The sequence below is a fragment of the Camponotus vicinus genome, unplaced genomic scaffold (genome assembly GCF_025532165.1).
Source record: "Camponotus vicinus isolate PSW18456_S1 unplaced genomic scaffold, iyCamVici1.0 SCAF_10, whole genome shotgun sequence".
NCBI classification, from domain to species: Eukaryota; Metazoa; Arthropoda; class Insecta; order Hymenoptera; family Formicidae; genus Camponotus; species Camponotus vicinus.
Window position 1 is genome coordinate 7989082 of NW_028141946.1, and position 19142 is coordinate 8008223.

At 37.1% G+C, this 19142-nt stretch overlaps 1 protein-coding gene across 6 annotated transcripts in view; it reads left to right on the plus strand.

Annotated features, from left to right (window-relative positions):
* Positions 1–19142, plus strand: part of Mnb (minibrain) — a 77370-nt gene that overhangs the window by 51081 nt on the left and 7147 nt on the right. For 3 of the 6 annotated variants that reach the window (XM_083080685.1, XM_083080686.1, XM_083080687.1), the window contains exons 4-8: positions 15752–15920; positions 16168–16335; positions 16413–16699; positions 16797–16943; positions 17141–17573. In XM_083080685.1, coding sequence (XP_082936811.1) covers positions 15752–15920; positions 16168–16335; positions 16413–16699; positions 16797–16943; positions 17141–17573 — 1204 coding nt within the window. Of the gene's footprint in view, positions 1–15751; positions 15921–16167; positions 16336–16412; positions 16700–16796; positions 16944–17140; positions 17574–18162; positions 18278–18645; positions 18745–19142 lie in introns of all 6 variants that reach the window. The other 3 variants (XR_014435501.1, XR_014435500.1, XM_083080689.1) reach the window with 3 other exon arrangements.

Below are 19142 nucleotides of genomic sequence, written 5' to 3' on the forward strand. Positions count from 1 at the left end.
GTTTATTATAATATATATTTACGCTCAAGGGGGAGCTTGAAATATCTCATTTTTCAATCTTACAATATACACACTGACTATTAATAATAAACCAGCGCGTCACGTGTCAAAAGTTCACTTCTGATGATCAATTGATCGATCGATCGGCTCAATCGCTCGAGAGTATTCCGTCGAAAACTCGACTCCCGGCAAAGAGATTCGCGCTTGGTAACCCAAGTGGTCGACCGAAGCCATTAACATATCCAGAGTGGTAACTGGTAAGCGTTAAGAAGGCCGAAAAGAGAAGCTAGAGAGAGACAGAGAGATGGAAAGGAGAAGGTGCCGAAGAAGAAGCGCGTGCCTTTCGAAGGAGGAGAAGAAGACGGGGGAGTCCGGGGGAGGAGAGGCAGGGAGGGGGAGGGAGAGAGAGAGCGAGCCGGGGCCTGCGGAGTACGCGGAGCCTGTAGCTCGTTGAGTGCATTCCAGTGGTATGAGGTCCATCGACGTCGGAATCCTGCATATCCATGGATGCAGGTCGACTAGCTATGCGCTTAGGTGCCAACCGTGCCGGTCCGTACCGTCTCTCTCTCTCTCTCGAGCGGTCGCTCGTCGCACCGATTATTCGCGGAATCGTAAGTTCCCGGGAAAAGGAGCGCGTCAGACCGGATATTACCACCGGAGGAAAATCCGAGTCTTATCTCGTCGCGGTCGCGCTTATCGTCGCGCTCTCGTTCACGATTTATCGTAATGCCTTAAGAAAGAGCCCGGCGTTTATAAGGAATAATCTTCAAGTGATAAATTTCCCTCCCCCTCGTGTGTGTATCTGTATGTGTATGAAATTTTTGAAAGGGTATTGTAGTGGATGGCGGTAGGTATCATCGCGAATTAAAAAAAAAAAAGAAATTGAGACCGATTGGTATTTGCCATGGTAATCTTGCGTTAATTTTGCCGCAAACTGCACAAAAAGGGGGTTGACGCGTCGTGAACCTGTTGCATGTTTCAACGTTGTAATTTTTCTAACGGCGCTCAAGTGTACGATGTGTGTGATAATAATGGATTTAGGCTAACATTACAGATTCCAATCTATATGCTGAACGTGAAATAATAAAGGGGTTACCGCGGGGCGCGCGATGTCGATAAAATGCAACGATTCCCGCGCCCTAGCATTATGTTTCTAATCGCTGAATATTTCATACAGTTATTTTCAGCAACGCCACGGTAGTATCGTGAAAAATATTTACGATCACTGCTGTATTACCGCGTTATTTAGTACTAAATACGGAGTGCATTATTAAGGAACGCAAATGGAATTTTTTCCCCTAATATCATAATAAGCGCAACGATACGAAGAGCAATTTCTGTTTTTTTAGAAATGAAAATCGGGGTTGGCTCAATATTTTCTTGCTCAGCTAACCGGATATAAAAATGATAGAGATTTACAAATTCTTTGACCAAATAAGGAAAAATAATGTTTTCTTTACAAAAATCTTGATCGTGTTTGTCCTTTTTTTCGGAAATTTAATTCTGAATATTTTTGCGAATACGAGATACATCAAAGTCTCTCTCTTGTCGAGGAAAGCTAAATCGAAATTTTTTCTCAACATTATATATTTTTTCCCCCGAAATCAAAATTATCCCTCGTGATCGACAACGTGCGCAATTTCTGTTCTTTTAGAAATGAAAATCGGGGGGAGTTTGCTCGATATTTTCTTCTTAGCTAACCGGATATAAAAATGATGGGGATTTATAAATTCTTTGACCAAATAAGGAAAAATAATGTTTTCTTTACAAAAATCTTGATCGTGCTTGCCCTTTTTTTCGGAAATTTAATTCTGAATATTTTTGCGAATACGAGATACATCAAAGTCTCTCTCTTGTCGAGGAAAGTTAAATCGAAATCTTTTCTCGATATCGAAATTTTTTCTCGATATTATATATTTTTTCCCCCGAAATCAAAATTATCCCTCGTGATCGACAACGTGCGCAATATTGTGCGACACGTGGCGCGCAACGTGGAACAATCCCCGAGTCGAAAAGCCAATAAAATCAATTCGCGCGTCGGAAAACAATGGACAAGGGCGCGAAATATTTAACATATATACGAGAGAAACGCTGTCTGTCTCCCTGTGCAGCGTAGCCGCGCCGACACTTTGTTTAGGCAAGTTTGCGAAATCGAAGCGGCGGCCGCGAAGTGGTTCTCGTATGTGAGACAGACGCGAAAAAGGACGAGCGCGAGGAGAGAAAATAGTCCGAGAGAGTTCACTTTTCTCTCGCCCCTCCTCGCTGTCTCCCTCACCTCCCCCCTCTCTCCCTCTCTCTCTTTCTCCTCGCCAAATCTTCGGAATCAGCCGATATCTTTGAGCGAAGGGCACGGGGTGCGCCGCCACTCCCTAAAAGTTCATACTCTTTCTTCAGAATCTATAATATCGTCGTCTCCTTCGAAAAGTCACCGAGGAAAATTTCGCGAGCCACTTTCGCGAAATGATATTTCCAGTCCTGCTATCGATCGCGCGCTAATTTCGGCGTGTTATCGTCGTTGAATCGTATTATACGACTTTGGAAATTACACACATTGAAGAAGTTATATGTTACATTATAGTCATTTATTCTGAGAAAAAGAGAGAGATGTAAGATCGAAACGTTGCACGAATCGATATAAGTTTCGTATTGAAATCATAATTCATTAAGTTATTAACATATACTTAATTTGTCAGCTTGTTAAAATATCATCTAAATAGCTCACTTATAAATCTATCACATTTTTTTTTGTTAAAAGTAGCATTCTATTGTTTTAAGATTTTTGTATCTCGATTGTATTAATTCAAGAACTTTTGAGAGCGATAGCTTTTTAATGTGGTGCATTTTGTTATCAAATCACGCATATCGAGAGATTGTCTCGCATAGGTAGTTTTCTCATTAAAATCTCATTAAAATTAACATAAGCGGAGCGATTATCGTAGTAAGTTTGCGATTTCTAGCACGCCGAATGCGAGGAATAAGCCTGAATTATGCTCGCAATATTTTGGATTTTACTCGCAGTCGAGTCGCAGTGTGAAATCAGGCAGCGGCGCCGGTTAAATTTAAATTCAAACGGTGTTTAAATTTGAAATTAAATCGGTTGCAGCCTGACCTGAGGGTCGAGGGTCGAAAGTGCAACCACCGCGCGTTTGTTCGTGGCTTCTTTCTTGTCGTGCGACGATGGATTCGCATCGAATGTGCATCTGCAACCTGGTGTAGTTGCACGAGGAACTAGAATACTTACTTAAGTTCTTAATTGTAATTTGTAATTTTACGAGGAATGAAAATTTAAATAAGGAAAAATAGGGAAACAAAATTTATAAGATTTAAATTTAAAATATTCTAAAAAATAATGTGAAGAAATAATTCTGAATTTTTTTTTAAGATACACGCCCAAAATTTGTAGGATAAATATGTCCTTTCCCCTCCGAGGTAAGAATCGATCAGTGACGCTGGACTGCTCGTCCATTCGGCACATTTTCATCTTAGGTTGTGAAATAATCAACATCGCATCGCACGAGAATTTTACGGCGAGATCGTAGGTCGCGTGTTAAGTTGAGGAAGGCAACGAGGAATCGAATCTCATCGCTTGAAGCCCTCGTCACAAGTCAGAATAGCTTCGCGAATAATTAAAGACGACCCAGATGCCATCCGCTCATTCCGCGTATACGTAACGTAAGGACCCGTGCACACTGGAGATGCCGTTTGAGTGGAAACACTTCGGAATTCAACGTAGCTGCTCTGACGAGAAAACCTCGCCGATGATTGCTTCTGCATCCTCAAGGATTCTACATCTGGAAAGGATCTAATTAACGAATCCGTCAATTTTTGCCTTAATATTTTCACGAGAAAAAAAGATAATTTTTTGTCGCCATTCATTATTTTATTTTTGCAAGTCCTTTCTTTAAAAATTCCCGTTAGGGAATAACGCGGACTCTGTTTATCGCGTCGCGCAATATAACGTAATGATGCGCGAGACATGGTTGGCGGAAACCATCTTATGAGGCACTTTCTTAACTTCTCTACGAAATCCTTGGCGATGTTGTAGCCTGTTTCGCGCGTGCGCGCCATAATATGAGAGAAATATTCAAGGACGAAGGAAGAAAGACGCAAGAATCGAGTTGAGGCTGCGCGAGATTAGCAGAGAAGCCTTCGCGAATTAACGGTCGCCGTTTTTCCACCCTTTCCAGCAGTCGTAACTAGCCGCTTCTCCCTGTCGGGTATTTTCGCGAAAAATCGATCGAGTTCTTGCTCGACTCCTTTAATAACGAATAATATGTATATGTAACGCTAATTTGAGATTTTTTTAAGCTAAACTTGTTTTTTGATTTGACAATTATCATTGAATTGTCAAACTAAAACTATTATACGTTCTCCATCTTGAATAATTCGATCATGCTTTATAAAAATTTTTGAAGTGATATATCTATTTCTTAAAATCGTGCGAATTAATTTAATTTGACAAGGATAGATGAACCGCATTTAAAAGGCATTTTTTAAAAATCATTTTTATTTGTTTTAGAAATAAATAAATTAGGATAATAAATGATTAAAATGAAAATTTGTCGCTCTTACGAAATTAAATATTTCATATAGTTTAGGGCGAAAACGTGGTTATAAAATTGTATAAAAGAATGCGACTAAGATTATACGGTGTAATAACTGACTTAAATAGAGCGAAAAGAGAATCGAAAATTTTTGCAATTTCTCCAGCAGTCACGGTTGAGCGATCACTCATTTAAGGAGAACAACGCAATTCGCTTATCTGTCTTAATTCATACATTAAATATAATTCTCTTTTCTGCCGCAGATAATCTTCAACAACAATTATATCAAAATTTCAATATGTCTATCTGTTTTTATCTATAATCTATATGATTCATATACTTTATCATTTTAACGCGCGTTTTCTATACAACTCACATAAATACTCACATAAAAATACGGGAAGAAGACATTTCAAAATAATTATCATATATCAATTATCTCATTTCTATACCATAATAAATAATTAAAATTAGATATATATAAAAAAATTAAATAATATTTTATACGTATACTTGTATAATTATTGATGAAAGATTGAGAAAAAAAAGAAACTAGAAATCTACCGATTTTCCAAGCAATTTTTCAAAAAATATTGGGAGGAAAAGGCGGAAAGAAGTTTCGCAGCAAAAAGACATATGGATATAATCGCGTTATTTAAAGTGAAACGAGAGAAAATGAAAAAAGCGAGAGAAAAAGAGAAAGAGAGACAAGCAATTCGCGAGAGGTGACGAGATGCTGTGTGCACTTGAAATTCGATGTAAATGGGTTAGAAGAAAATCTCACTCTAATGTCCGCCTCTCGATGAGCTTGATGTGCAACTAAGCGTTACGTTTTATGTGTGCTCCGACGAGGAGAGAGGAGCGAACGACCGCTTCTTTTCGGAGTCGGAGAGAATAGAGGGATGGTAGTCTTGCGTTTTGCCTCCTTGTTTTGTGTCGTCCGTCCGTGAAAGTCCGCCCCGATTTTACTCGAGCTGAAATCTCCCCGAAATCTCTCTCTGTCAAATTCGCGACGGCGGCATCGTTCGCACAAAGGGACGACGATAGTCGCCGACCGTTCGAGTTCCTACTTTTTCGAGTTGACTCCGGCCTTGTCGTCCTTGAGGCTTCGATCTAGTCCTCGGATGATCGAAAAACGAGGAATCGGTGGAACTTTCCGAGGATGTTCTTACGTAGAACCGAACTTTGTGGAAGATAACGCGAGGTACACGATCGTTTCTTCTAATATTTGATGTTTAGCTTGATCCTCACGTATCTCTAACGATTGTCTGAGATAAACGAGCTTGTCTCTCTCGCGGATTCGTGCTGGGTAGTATCAAAGTACTCAAGTATATTGATTGTGAAGTTCAATCATTCATACAAATTTTATAGCACACTTTGTAAAACTTGCATTTCAATTGCATCTGGTGTTGCTATTTGCTTGCAATTTAAATCCTTTCATATTTTATAATTTTAGAAAATTTATTATTATAAATTTTCTAAATTATACACTGAGAAAAATCGTTTGATTGTACCAACAAGACGTATATGATTGAAGGCATTTTGGTTAAATCAAACAAGAATTTCTAATTATCATGATAAGACTCGATTTTTTATAACTAGAACGTTTAATAGATTTTACTATAAGGATTTGGTTAGTATTTTCTGGTTGGATCTATAAAATTTCTTGTTACATTAATTTCTTTGCTTGTAGCTAGGCGGCGAGCCACTCTTAACTTAACTCGTATTCAATATTTGCCATGAAATGTATATAAAGAACTAGTATTAACATTAAATCCAAAGTATATTTTTTTTCTCTTACGAGCAGTAGTGCCAGAAAGAGGACGCTAGTTCTCTGATTGTGTGTGTTTGAGCTGCATCCTCTTCTTGCATCACTGTTTATCAGTTTAATTTCTAACAAACTGAACTTAAAATAATTTATTCAATAATCTGGATTGAATTTATGCAATAATCGTGTTGGAATTCAGAATATTAAACAGACTTTTGAGATTAGATGGAAAAAATTTTAGACGACTTGGTGCTGGTGAGTTTAGTATTATTAACCAGAAAATTTGGTAAATTTAACAGGAAGAAATTAATCAGATTCATCTGATAATTTCTACAAGAATTCTGGTTCGTCCATTTTCCAACAGACATATTAGTTGAATCTACCAGAATTCTAATTAATGCAACCAGATTTTTTTCTCAGTGTATATTATTATAATTATTATAATTATATATTATATTATTATAATTATATATTATTATTATAATTATACATTATAAATTTATAATTATATATTATTATTATAATTATATATTATAAATTTATAATTATATATTATTATTATAATTATATATTATATAAATTTTCTTTTTATTAAAAGGATTAAAGGAAAGTTTTTTCAAAATATATTCCTTTAAAAAAAGATAAAAAACATGCCAACTATAAAATCATTTATTTACATATTTTTCTTTTAAGAAAAGATAAAGCTGCGCGTCGGAGGGTATCTCTCCCTTATCTGTGTTGCTCACGAAATCTCTACCGTCTAATTTTGAAATCTCTCGAAATATCGAGAGCGCTGTTAGATTATCGGAACATGAAGTGGTTAACCCAAAATCCGAGTATCGGAAAAAGGGAAGTAGAGGCCACCGAGATCATGTGCGATTTCGATTTCTTTTTATGCTAATTAGAGACGATATTCGAGTTTATATATATATATATATTTTTTTTTCCTCCCGAGGATACGTCGCGGGGTCAGTGGCGTTGCCTCGCGGGATAAATCATACAGCTAGATGCGACCGCGGGGGAGGAGGAGGGGAGGAGGAGCAGGACACGAGAGAAGAGGGCTCTAATTTATCACGCCCGCGCTTTGATAAATTAATGGCCGTCCGTGCGATTTTCGGAATCCACCCCGAAACAAGAAGAGCGCGAATCGTGCGTCCCTCTCGCTAATTATCTATTACTTTTCTAAGCCCGTCCCGATCTCGTCGATAATTTCGCTGCTGAGATAGATTAGTCTCTCGCGCTCTCGTCCGTCTCTCTTTCCCTTTGTTTCTCCATCTCTTTCTCCCTGTCTATCGCCTCTCTGTCGTTTGTGCCGAAACTTTCCGTTGACCGTTGCTCGAGCTCGGTGACTCAGAAACGGTGTCGCAGGTATGACCTAACGCTCTTCCGCACCCTGCACTTCGTCGAGTCATTCAAGAAGCTTTTTCGAAAGGGCAGAATATGCTGTTAATTTTACAAGAGGCTTTCAAAAGCGTCATGAATAGATTTTTGTTGTACGCGCGATGTCTTTTCTTTTTTCCAGAGACATATTTTATTTAAAAATAATATTTTAATTATATTGTGTATTGAAATGATAGACTGAAACGGCAACTTTGATATTTTATACACATAAGGAGCATATACAGAGAAAATTTATAATATTGATTATTTAAAACATTCTTGAGAAATTAGAAAATCCTCTCACACGTGCAGACTCTAATAAATTGTCCGAAATTTTTTATTTTAGAATTGAATCAACTTGTGCCAAAAAATATTAACTTTTACTTGGAAATATCGTAAACATAAGTAGCAGAATAAAATGATATTTTTAATTTAATGCTTAAAAAAAATTGTAGAAAAAATAAATAAATATTGATAATTATCTAGTTGCTATTTCAGTCTTTTCAATATACTATAAATATCGATACATTAATGATGAAGAGAATTTTAATTTCCCGACGTAATCTAATCATTAAGTGATTATTTGTTTATACTTTTTAATTTTTTGTGGTCAAAAAATAATTTTCTATAAATAGTTATATTTTCATTTTTCTTCCCTCATATTTGTCGATCGCTGTAATAAATATCGCGCGCGACATTGGCTAGACTATGATTTCTACGACTGTCTGTTTCGAAGCGAGAGAAGGAAGAAGTGGCACGTAGAGACGTTCCGGAAGGTCGCGAAACGGCCGCCGCTGCTGGCTTTCTCGCTCGTTTCGTCTGTCACTTCATTCATGACTCGGCTGGTAGTCCTGATCACGTTTCTTCTATCTCTACCTCGCTCTTCCTTCTCATCGGCTTCTTATTTCCTCAGGGTCGGAGCGACGTACGAAGTCGCCAGGCAGTCGTTCCGTTAATTCTTTTCTAAAATTGGAAAAATATCTTACAGTTACTTCTGTCTTGAATGTACGATACATTGATGCTCTATGCTTGATAATGAACTTTTATATTTACCGATTAAATTAATGGCATTGTTGCAATAATAAAAAGTGTCTGGAATCTAAAATTTCAAAAATGAAAAGAGAAATTTAGACTACATTAAATTTCCTATTGTCAATTTATTTTAAATATAATGGAAAAACAATTAAATATATTTGCGAATCAAAATAAAAGCATTCGTCCGAGTTTTTAGAGTAGAAAGGCATTATTTTGAAGGAAAAAATCATTATTTATTACAATTTTTCAATTTTTGATATTATATATATTTTAATAAATAAATCTCTCTTAAATAGAAATCTATTTTTAAGCGATCGACTTTATGATTTAATTAAAACTAGATACTTTGTTAGAAAAAATCTAAGAAAGATTACAAATTAAAGTAAAGAAATCTAAATCTTAACAATAAATATACATGAAGAAGAATCGTTTTTCTTATTGTTATCGCGTATTTTTATTGAAATACAAGAGTACCCTAGATATGAATCGGATCTCTTTCAGGTCTTTTTCTTATCTACCTACCTTTCTTATCTATTGTCCTTTCTGATCGTTTTCTATCTCACTTCTTTCTCCTTCCTCTTTTCTTGTTTTTCTCTTCCCCTTTTCTCTCCTTCCTCTTTACATTCTCCAAGTGTGGCCTTCGTTTCAGCGAGGTAGATATTCATAACGGCTTCGTAGTCATCCAATGACGTAGCATTCCTTCGTTTTCTTTCTCTTTCGAGCACATCCTCCTCCAGAGGATGACTCCTACGGAGTCTGTACAAAATATATAATATATATACTATCATTCCATAACGTTGACTCGCGGATGTCCGTAGATGACCCATCTTTGTGAAAATACTAAAGAAAGGTGAATACGTATATCAATTTTACTCAGAATCCGAGACAATTTATAATTACAAGTTCGGTATAATTTGAAAACTGGAAAATAAGACATTTCAGTCGCAATCTAGTACATATAGCGTCAAAAAGAAACGTGACCGCGTTTTACAACATGTGTCATGGATAGACTCCGTATGAGATTTATCTAGGGCGAGACATTGAAAAGAGATCTGATACATGGATTGACACGCATATATTACGCGTATGCATAAAATATAGATTTTACTAAGGCATTCTAACAGAGGATTATATCAGATTGTCCCAAGACGTCGGAGCTTCTCGATGTATTAGTTGCTCGCAATGAAAACTGAGCGTATGCGAGATTATTATATATGTCATCGTCGATTGATTTTCTCCGATTATTAATTTTTCCTCGTGATACATTTGCCAGGAGAGCCGATAAAAATTAAGTTACTTCCTATACCGTAAAAAAAAATTATTATCGACCTATAAATGTATTTAATATCCTCTTAATTCGCTTTTCTCTTAATTCTTAAGTGAAAAAATACAGGCTGCGTGTCAACAACGTGCGTTAAATAGCATTTAGGCATTTTTACGGGCCAGTTTTATCAACGCGATGTGGACAAAATTGCGATAAAACGGGGCAGAAAAGCGGCGCGTGCGGAATGTAAAGCTAACTGTCGTGCGTGACGTCGTCCGCGTCGGAATTTATGTCGACTCGTCATCACCCAGTCAGCTGACGATGCGATCGCGTTTATACCGCTCCTCGGCAAGTCTACCATGTATGTACGTGCTTTCTAATATGTGCGGCATGAATGACGGCTGTATTGCCAAACGCGATTTATAAATAACTCGCCGAGGTTTCCCCTTTTCGCGAACAAGAATTGCGTACGCGAAAGCGGAAGTTTATTAAGCGGAAAAGTTCGGAAAATTCCATTTTGTTCGGAAAGAGATTTATAGATTTATTATAGTCTGTACCATTATAAGCACTCTGTCGCTTAACGTGACTCAATAACGGGAATGACGTGTTGATGTCTAATAATAAGCCATTTTATGCGTAATTCCCAAGTTTTGTAGATTTTTTATTTCTAGAAAAAAAATTGCATTTTCTTGTATTATTCTATCTTTCTAAAATAATTTTCATTGAGAATTTAATTGTTTTTAAAATGAGAAGTTTCGAAGTAATATTCTGCTTCCCTTACAATTAATTTTGCATTAGCTGATAAGATAGTTTCAATCTTGTTTAAAATTCTAAGCCTTTCTGTTAAAATACTTAAAATCTTATTTTTCTTTCTTTACATAAATACTTTATTGAATTTCATTGCGCAACACTCATGTTTCAAGTATAAATTTTATTGAGAAAATGAAAGGATACTAAAGGATTATCCGTGCCATTAATATACGTCGCAATTAACTTCTCCCAAGCGGTGGAATCCTTGCGAGATAATTTAATCCAACTTCGTATTTTTCAAGACGTTTTGTTTCAACGGACCTTTTAAGATTTCGCGACGCGAAAATCTACTTAGCGAGATTCGTTCATAAAACGCGAAAAACGCACTAATCATCGGCGCCGAGTGGACCTCGAAATAAACTGATCATTCGTTCAGGAAGAATCGTGGAGAAAATCGTTATCCTTTCTCCAGAGATCGACTCTAAAAATCTTTGCATAACTTTTTCGACTTTAATTCTTACAATATTTTCGTTCTAATCCGCTCTCAAATCAAGTCCATTGGTCGAGAATGACGCACACATGAGGAAGGCAATCGTGCTGACGTTTCTTCCTGTAGAAAGAGGGAGGTCAATAAAATGTCCTTATATAGGCTCTGTTTACTGAGTTAATTCTTATGGCAGATTTCGTCATTCGGAATTGATTTCCCCTTAATGATGACATCTCCTCCTCCTCCTCCTTTTCTCTCGTTGGGCGTTCATCAGTGGGTCCTGGGCTGCTTTCGGTGAAGCTAATGAACGTACCGCATATGGGGCCGGTCTCGTGCACTCGCGCATAGCAACAGAAACGAGAGAGAGGACGACCATGCGCGAAGAAGGATGACGCGAGACAGGAAAAGAGACAGGAAGGCAGAAACTAGAGGTGCCAATCGCACAAGGCTTATTTTTCCTCCATTTTTTAGCTTTAATATCATATTACGATATCTATATTTTTTCAATATGTATTATTATCTTATACAATGTAAAAATATTTAACAGGAAAGCACACTAATTACATCGAGATACACATATGAATCTGTGAAATATCGAGTAATCTAATTATTAAACGTATACTTAAATAAGATATTTTCTGTACTAGGAAAAGAAAAAATATTCCTTTGTTTATTTTTGTCATGATGTCATGTCTATTCTGTTTTATTTTTTCTATACAATATATTATATATGTTACTATAAAATATTGTATAAATTCTTGCATAAAATTATTTTCCACAATCGTGAGTCTTTACTAATACCTGTAGGCAAGTCGTTAAAAAATTACACGTATTCCAGAAGATTAACAGATACTTTGATTATCTCAAAATCAATTTTTTTTTAACAAAAACTTGATTGGTCGCTTTGATTTTGTAAAATTAAAAAAAATTATAATTGCTTAATTTATAATATTATATAATATCATGTATGTGTTTTACATTTTTATCTTGTTCTTGCATATTAACTGTTTTGAATTAACATGTTTCGTGCAGATAATTTTTCGGTATTCTATAGAGGTATCCGTCCCTGATCATACGTTCTTTCTCGCTACAGCATCAGATCGTCATAGTTAAGCTAGATCGAAAGAGAAAGAAAAAGAGAGAGAGAAAGAGAGCCATCGCACTTGGAGCGAAAAAGAAACGATAGTAGCTTCAGGACTGGAGGAAGGATAGATTGTCAGCACCTGGTGATGGTTGATCGTTCCTCGATGATGTCGCTCACGATGATAACAGACTCGGTGGAAGATAACGGGGGAAAAGATGACCATGAATCTATAGGCTTGGTTCGACAAATTTTTAAATCTGGTTATCTCTCTCTCTCTCTCTCTCTCTCTCTCTCTCTTCGCGTTATCTACGCACGAACGAAACCTAATCGAAGGATAGCGATCGATTTGAGTGACACGTGCCCGGAGCCATGGTATCTAATCTCGAGTGACAATAAGTCCAAGGTGTCTCCTGTCTGGAAAAATATGGAAAATAGACTTGTATGGAATTGCGAAACTCGATTTTCACTCGAATTATCTTTCCGAAATTAAGATATGAATTAATATGTGCAAGTTTTTTTACCTGTCCTCTGCGGTAGATCAAGCGTCACGTGACTTTCGTGTTATCGCGAGCGATAAATCCCTTTCCTCCCTCGGATCGGGTTTGGACTACTTCCCGACAGCGGGTGAAAAAAGTTGAATCGAAAAATCCTGTTTTGAAAATGCGACGAGAATAGAAAAGTTCGTGCGCGAGAATTAAATTTCCGATTCCGCGCGACTAACCCATATTACGCGAAATGAGGTCACGCTCCTTAGAAGAGTCGCGCCTACAATTAATGAGTGTTAACCTGGCGTTTCATGGATGCCTTTTACACACTGAGAAAAAAAGTTTGTTAACTTGACTGAACCATTCAACTAAATTATTACTTTTTTAATTGAAATATTTAACTATTTAAATTAAATAATACATATTTATGTATTATTTAATTTAAATAATAACTATTTAATAATAATAATAATAATAATTGAAATAATAACTATTTAATAATAATATTAATAATATTAATAATTTAAATAATAACTATTTAAATTAAATAATACATATTAAATCTAACATGACATCATTTATCTTAAATATTTAAATATTTCAATTAAAAATATAATAATTTAGTTAAATTGTTTGGTCAAGTTAACAACTTTTTTTTCTCAGTGTAAACATATACGAATGTTTCGCTCGCGCAAAAACTTCCACGTAGGGGCAGGACAAGGTAGTTGGTCATCTGATCCCGCATGGATTTCCGATCTCATCCCTCGAGCAGAACCTGTAAATTAAAAAAAAAAACGATATGCCATTTGTTCAGATGCGATATTTTAAATGCTTTAATTCTTAAACTCTAGTGTACATAAAAAAATCTTATTTGGAAATCTTGTGAAAGAGACTGTTTGTGTCCACCTGCCAAAGAAAGTGGATCTCGCTATAAATTAAAACAACTTGGAAATTATATTTTAAACAGTCGTGAATTAATGACAGATATAGTAAGCATTTTCTTGAAAATGGTGAAAATAATATTAATTTTTACCCCATTTTTTTCTTGAAAAATTTAATGAATCATAAGAAATATGATTTCTTGAGAAACATTTACTTAAGAAACAGTTATTCTTCCTGAATAAAAAGAATTCAATTGATATTATTTCAAAATTGTGGTATTATTTCAAAAAATACACGACTCCTCGATATATTTAATTAATTAAAATAACACATTTATATACAAAGATTTTATTTTTGAATTTTTGAGGGATTTTAAAGAATTTTTGAATGAATTGTCAAAAATAATAAATAACTGTCAAAGTCTTGCAAATTTTTTATGACACGAGTCTCGACAAGTCAACTAATTGTTACGACGAAAACTTTTCTGTCGATTTATCGCACATCATAATAGTTTTTAGCTTTCTTTGCATTCATCAGTAGCGACAGTTTTTACGTCCTTGCAAAACTTTCTGTCGCAACACGAGACATGGAAATTATTCGAGTGCGTTTCTTCCGTTTTGCGACACGGAGCAACAACGGAGAGCTTTTCGTCCGGTCTATTCCTTTTATAAATTGAGCTGACACGCAGTCGAAGTCAAAAATAAGCGCTCCGTCGTCGGGGCGATTCGCTTCCGGGGAGTGTGGAAGAGAGCCCCGGCATCGAGAGTTCATTAGCCGCGCCGCGGCAGCGGCGGCGGCGGCGTCGGTGGCGGCGGTGGCGGTGGCGGTGGGGGTGGGTGGCGGGCGGTGGGTGGTGGCGATGGCGGTGGCGGCACCGAGTACCCCTCGTATACTTCTTCGACGGTACACACAATCGATGCCGAAATAGAGTAACTAGACGCCGATACAGCGCTGACCATCACCGTGTCGATGACCTGGGTGGTGGAGGCGTGCCAGCAGTGGAACAACCACCTCGATCCTGCCCGATCCGCGAGGAGCCTTCTCGCCCCCTACCTCCCGCCTGTCGATTCCTCTCTTCCTCATCCCCGGCTTTCTTCCGAAAATTTCGCACGGCACGACCGACCGAACACGAGTCCGGGAATATGTCGTCGTCGTCGTCGTCGACAGACTCTTCGAGTCGCACAGCCGACGGCGCTTTCGAACGGCATGGTTTTCACGTGGTCGCGAGCATATCGATTCCCGGACGAGGCGGCAGATCGGATTCTGCGCCCTTTTCCCTTTCGCTTCCCTTCCCGTCCGCCCCCGCTTTGCGCCTCCCACCCCCTCGTCGCGCGCCGTCCTTCCACCTTCCTCGTAGACGAGGATATTTACGGCGAATATGACGCTTTTTAGGAGGAGAGCGAGAGACAGAGAGAAGGAGAGAGATAGAGAAAGAAAGAGAGAGAGAGAGAGAGAGAGGGGCGGATAATCGTGACGGCATTTTGACTAGGGCGTACTTTACAGGCGAATAAGGCAGCATAACCGCGGATTTATATACGTCGTGAAAAATATAAGCGATCGATCGGACGCGCGTTCTCTCCTCGTTCTCGCGGAACGTCATGGACCTAAGTTCTACCTGTGCGAATATAACTTTGGGATGTGTACTTTGTTATGTATAATTCCATTAGACCTGATCTGATGAGTTAATATAAACGAACTTTTCAACCGATCAATTGTTTGAATTTTGATTATCAACATCATATCAATAAACATGCTAATTACACGAATTGCGACCTGATAAGGACTATGATCCAATTTTATGATCTATAAAACAGTTGTCTGATAAATACTGTAACGGTTTAATAATAAATAATGTGAAAAAATTCGGGTAAATCAAAAACAAGGGAAAACATATAGACAAATATATTGTACATAATAATATATAAATATAAGGCTGTTATATTTATAAAATTATTTAGTTTATATATTGTAATAATATTTTCGTTTCTATATCTTTGGTGGAATTTTAACGAATTTTGACCTTTATACGTGAGAAATATCGCAACGATTGCTTATATCCATTTCTTTTCCAGGTTTACTATGCGAAGAAGAAAAGGAGAGCACAGCAGATGCAAGGAGAGGATGGCTCACATAAAAAAGAGAGGAAACTCTACAACGATGGCTGGGACGACGATAATCACGATTATATTATCAAGAATGGGGAAAAGTTCCTCGATCGATACGAGATCGATTCATTAATAGGTAAGAGAAAAAAAATGAAAAGAATAGCATAAGTTATTGTGCGAGAAATATTGGAATAATTGTTGTATCGTGTGAATTGATATGAGATATTTTCCAATGATGTAAATCGTTGATGTAATTGTTTCGTAGATTTCGTACAATAACTTTTAGATCTATACCAAGTAATACTTTCTTAATTTGTGATGGTTGCAAAAGATATTTCAATCGTTTATCCTGCATAGTTATCTTACATGTTTTCTGTTTGCAGGTAAAGGCAGTTTTGGCCAAGTAGTGAAAGCGTTTGACCACGAAGAGCAAACGCAAGTGGCAATAAAAATCATCAAGAACAAGAAGCCTTTTCTAAATCAAGCGCAAATTGAAGTTAGGCTATTGGAAATGATGAACAGAGCGGATACCGACAACAAGTATTATATAGGTATGTTTACTTGTGTAAGAATGATATATTTAGACGCGTGATGCTAATTTTTCATCTCCTTCTTCTTTTGATTACAGTTAAACTAAAGAGGCATTTTATGTGGCGAAATCACTTATGTCTGGTGTTCGAGCTGCTGTCGTATAATCTGTATGACTTACTTAGAAATACGAATTTCCGAGGAGTGTCATTAAATCTGACAAGAAAGTTTGCACAGCAATTGTGTACTGCCCTCTTGTTCCTGTCTACACCGGAATTGAACATCATTCACTGTGATCTGAAACCCGAAAACATCCTTTTATGCAATCCCAAACGAAGTGCGATAAAGATAGTCGACTTTGGTAGTTCATGTCAACTTGGACAAAGAGTGGGTATCTCATAAGATGTTAATTATCCCGCGCGTGCTCTTCGAGTTGCTCTTCGATCCATGTCTCACTTGCTTCTTCTTTTTTCCATGTTTGTAGATATATCAGTATATTCAGTCCAGGTTCTACAGATCACCAGAAGTTCTATTAGGAATACCTTATGACCTCGCGATAGACATGTGGAGTCTGGGATGTATTTTAGTAGAAATGCACACGGGAGAACCTTTATTTAGTGGGGCCAATGAGGTAATAAAATAACCTGATCGTTGTTCCCTTTAATCAAGTCCATAGCTCTCGATAATTTTTATTAATAGCACGAGACGCTACCGGAGTTTATGACCATGTTAAAAACATATGACAAATATGAATTTGCTTAAAAATGCACATATATTGTTGTATCAAAGTAAATCTCTGTTTAAAGAGATTTTTCGCGTAATTTGCAGGTCGATCAAATGAACAAAATTGTAGAAGTACTAGGAATGCCGCCGAAACATATATTGGACCAAGCGCACAAGGCGCGGAAGTACTTTGACAAAGTCCCCACGGATGGCTCGTATGTGCTGAAAAAATCCAAGGATGGTAAAAAATACAAACCTCCTGGCACGAGGCGCTTACACGATATTCTAGGTGTTGAGAGCGGCGGCCCCGGCGGCAGGAGGATAGGAGAACCGGGTCACTCGATGTCCGATTATCTCAAGTTCAAAGACCTAATCGTACGGATGTTGGATTTTGATCCGAAGACGAGGGTAACGCCGTATTATGCGCTCCAACACAACTTCTTTAAGAGGACGGCCGATGAGGGGACCAACACGAATGTCGCTGCTGCCAATAGCGCGAGCACGAGTCCGGCAGTGGTGTCGATGAGCCAGGATCACGGTGAGTCGTTGACCATCGCGCGATATCGGTCGATTTCGCCGAATCATTGTGTAACATAGAGGAGAGAAGTAATCCGAATTACGCATTTGTGTGCTTCACATCTGAGTTTCTTCGAAACTCTGGCAGGTTTTCAACATTATTATATCGCGTTTCTCTTGCTCATTCCGCGTATATCTTAAATCAAGCACAGACTTCTTATGTATTAAAGTTGAAAACATGTCAGATTTGCATTCTGTCACAATAACTGTACGTTAAACGATTAATTGCAGCGAGAAACATAATCTTACTATCAAAGTATGGCTCTATGTCGCTTGATTTCATTCATCATTCATTATTAATATCATACTTGATTGCCTGATGATATATTTAATCCATAATTTTTTCTGAGTCGGCCTTTTCAACAAATGTGAACGCCGATACAGAAAGAAAATTTACAATTGTTACTGCCCATTTTTTATCGGTAGATAATTTTGTACAAAATATACATGTAAAAATAATATATCTAAAAGGAGGCAGATATCTAAAAAAGAAAGAAATATCTAACTGCAATCACATATTCTGTTCAGGCTGCAATAAAGTCTTTTGACAGTTGCTTACAGGAATTTCCACCGTTCTTGCAAACGATTTAAAAGACAGAAACGTTTGATTGTGGCTAACGATACCTCTGAGCTGTTATTGACCATTTCTGAATAATTAAGCACAAGGTAGATATAAATAGAAATTCAGGACGGACAGTTGTATTTATATTGAGAGTTTAGGAAGGTTTTAATTTGTGCAGAAAATAAATTCTCCATCTTTATATTAATTAATATAATATTATCTGTCCTATATATTGCATAATATGAAATGAGATATTGTTAGTTATTCTCTATGAAAACCAGAACCTAATTAATCAAATAATTACTTAGTATATTAGGCAATGTCAACGACAACGTATGAATGAACGACGATAATTTCGTAAGATACGCACAATTTCGCAATTGATTCTTCCCTCGATTCCCCTCTCTTTTTTTTTTAATAATACATTTTTTATTTTCTGCGCAAACTAAACGATACTTGTTGTTGCCCGTAGATATGATGGGGGGACAATACGTGGCTCGATGACTGTCGTATCCGCGGGGCGGCGACGACCTGTCCTAGGCCCCAACCCTAATCTTACTTACTAACATAAGTAAGTTCTATCTAACAAACAATCCTATACACATACACACACGCACACACATAATACATATACAGACACACATGCTGAAAGATTAACGATATCCCTAATAATCATATCCTGGCCTCGGATGTATTGCGCGAAGCCTTTGCTTGCTTGAAAAGATATTCCGTCTGAGAGACACGGATTGACATTGCTCTATAGCCCGTGTCTTCTTTAATTTTATTAACATTAATGTATTTAATATAACTTATATAGTGCCCATTTTCGAGGTCGATCATTCGTTATTATATAAGACTGTCCTTTTTGATGACAATATCTTAGAACATATAAGGACAAAAAAAATAAAAGGATAAAGAACGTCGTGTGAGACTGCTGGAATATGTTTCCTTTTTTTTATCATTTTGCTT